Below are 2,912 nucleotides of genomic sequence, written 5' to 3'. Positions count from 1 at the left end.
TATAAGTCCTTACAATGGAATTTTTCAAAGTTTGTAAGCACCTCATAACACCACCACTCCCATTAGCTTCAATTGCATCTGTGAGTATTTGCACTCCTACAAATACAACTCCAAGGTTTTGAGTAAAGTATGCCAAAGGAGCCGACTGTCTCAGGCCCTGGTGCCCAGACCACTGACTTGGTTTCATTCTTCAGCTAGCAGTTAGCCAGAGTAGTTACCATTGTATTCTTCCACCCACAAACTCAGGCACAGTATCACAGAACAAACGTCATTGTTGCTGCCAAATTATTCCTCGATTCAACTAACCCCTTGCCAAACTATCGCCTCCAATTACTATCAGTAGTGGAAGTTTTATGTACTGCAAGGCATGCGTTAAGTAAAATGGAGTAACGAAAGCCTGAGTAGGGCAGATGTAGGTGCTGAGATGTGGTTAGCAGGGTATAGTAGCATGTAGTGTTCTTCAGGCTGCTATTGCTCCTGCCTTTGTGAGCTTCACCTCCTGGCCCATCCCCGTTTTAGGCAGCTTTAACAGGATTTGCTGCTTCTTACACAAGTATTGAAATCAGTCCTCAGAGAACACCAACAGTGTGTAGTCACTAGTTTCTAGATCAGTGTGAATTATATTGACAATTAAAACCATTTTCTGACCAAGTGCCATCTGCTTTCTACCTTTTACCACCACTTGCATCACTACAGAATTTGGTTCTTTATTATTTTCAATTGAAAGTTAAAAGAGAATACATTTAGTAATATTTGCCATGTGGATTGTATCTCCATTCTTTTTAACTACAAGATGAATTGCAAGAATTATACCTCATAGCATCCCTACAAGGGAAACAAGCATTATTACTGTTACCAGAAGTGTCCTGCAGTGTCTGAGATAAAGAAATGAAGTGACTCACAAAAGAAAGCAAAAGGAGTCAGTTTTGGGATTATACAGCATAAAATGTAGAAGACAAACTGACACAACATCCCTTTGCTGCAGTAGTGTCATATTTATAAGCCAAAAATGTCCATAGTGATAGGTGTAGTTCCTCATTCAACTAAAATGTTAGCTGCTGGGGCAGAGAGGTCATGAAATACTTTTATTGTTTTTCTGATTTCTTTAATGGATTCCCAATCATGGCTGAAACAGCAACCATAAAGATGAAGCATCTTTAGCCTGAAAGAGAGAAAATAAACCATTAGAAAAAGAACTAAGAATATACAGGAAAGTGCCTAACAGCAAAAACAGAATGAGTCCATTACTCCAGACTGCCCCTTTTAAAACTCCTTGACTAGCTGACCCATCAGATGTTTTGGTTTTTGGCTGTCTAGAAGGACTCATACAGATTCATGGTCCTAGCAAGGAAAGCCTTTGCAATTTCCCTCATGACACCCTAAAAAGACCATCCTAACTGCAGCAGGTGTCAGCAAAAACATATTATTTAAAAAAAAATGTAAAATTATTTAGTCCCTAAATTTACAATAAGCTTTATTATTGTTAAAAATAAAGAAAAAAATGGGCAGAAAGACAGGTTTACAAACATTAATCAGAGTAAGAAACATTTCCTGAAGATTTTTAGAATATCACCACTTCATCTTAATTTCTGCATTATTTTATATGTTTTAAATTGTACAAATGTGCAAGTTGAGTAAAAGTAAACATTAGAACCCCAGTTGCTCTCTCAGTCTCACAAACACAACATCCTCAGTAACTGAGAACAGAACGGGCACTTATAATGATGAAAGTAAATTCAATCAGATTATTTTCATTTGTAATAATATAAAGAGTTATTAGTTGTGCAAGTAAAGATAAGTTTTGTACATAAAATATAAAGAAGATATAAACAAAAAGGATACAGTATAAAATATTTTCTGTACATATCACAGTGCTCCAAAGAGGAGTCTAAATCTCATCAACTTTCCATGGGATTTACATCCCTAAGACTTGAAAATGTTATGTCAAACAACTGGCTCATTAAATATATCTCCAAAATGTAGATTATTAGTACAAAATGGAGGAAAGTACTATGAAACTTTTTAAATTCTTTTTAGATATAAAAAAACTCCACATTCTATTCAAAATTTTCTGGATGTATAAACATGCGCTAAGAGAATTTGTCCAAGAATGGTAAATTACCTCAATTACAAAGGAGTAGTTTGTGTAGGGGATTGAGAATTGAGCTTTCATCTGGAAAAAAAACTGGCTTTGGCTATCTGGTCCCTGGAAGGCACAGTTCTGACAGTCACATTGCCAAAAGTTCCCCAAACCATGATGAGTAAGCTGAATATAAGCAGAAATTCCTTATCAAAATCTATCAATAAATTAAGAACATCAAAAACTGCCACTGAAAACTGTATTATAAGAAATCTGAATCTCAGCTTGGGCTATATCTACAAAGTGAGCTCCTGATCCTAGTTCTTTTAAGCTCCTGGTCAGGAAAGCAGAATCCACATCTGTTAGTTAAGCACATACACTCTTCATACAGTTAACAGGGAGAATTAGGCCCCTACTAATGGGATCCAAAACAGACAGCACCCCAAGTTTCATAGTTTCTAGGGTCGGAAGGGACCTGAGTAGATCATCTAGTCCGACCCCCTGCCATGGCAGGAAAGATTACTGGGGTCAAACAACCCCACCAAGGTGTTCATCTAACCTCCTCTTAAAGACCCCCAGGGTAGGACCCAGCACCACTTCTCTTGGAAGCTGATTCCAGATCCTAGCTGACCTGACAGTGAAGTAGCGCCTCCTGATATCTAGCCTAAATCTACCCTCTGCCAGCTTGTGGCCATTATTCCTGGTCACTCCTGGCAGTGCTCGGGGGAACAGGGACTTCCCCAGTGCCTGCTGGTCCCCTCTGACTAGTTTGTAACAGGCCACCAGATCCCCCCTCAGCCTTCTCTTGTGGAGGCTGAACAGGTTCAGGTCC

General features: G+C 38.7%; 1 protein-coding gene across 1 annotated transcript in view; it reads right to left on the bottom strand.

The window, feature by feature from the left end:
• Positions 1 to 687: 687 nt before the first annotated feature.
• The window catches only part of LOC109298092, a 200,913-nt gene continuing 198,688 nt past the window's right edge, over positions 688 to 2,912 (bottom strand). Inside the window, exon 15 of the mRNA XM_019518226.1 lies at positions 688 to 1,162. Coding sequence (XP_019373771.1) covers positions 1,036 to 1,162 — 127 coding nt within the window. The 3' untranslated portion in view covers positions 688 to 1,035. The remainder of the gene's footprint in view (positions 1,163 to 2,912) is intronic.

Source organism: Gavialis gangeticus, unplaced genomic scaffold (assembly GCF_001723915.1).
Source record: "Gavialis gangeticus isolate Ggan-Ray unplaced genomic scaffold, GavGan_comp1, whole genome shotgun sequence".
Lineage (NCBI taxonomy): Eukaryota > Metazoa > Chordata > Crocodylia > Gavialidae > Gavialis > Gavialis gangeticus.
This window is presented reverse-complemented; position numbering and strand designations above follow the sequence as displayed.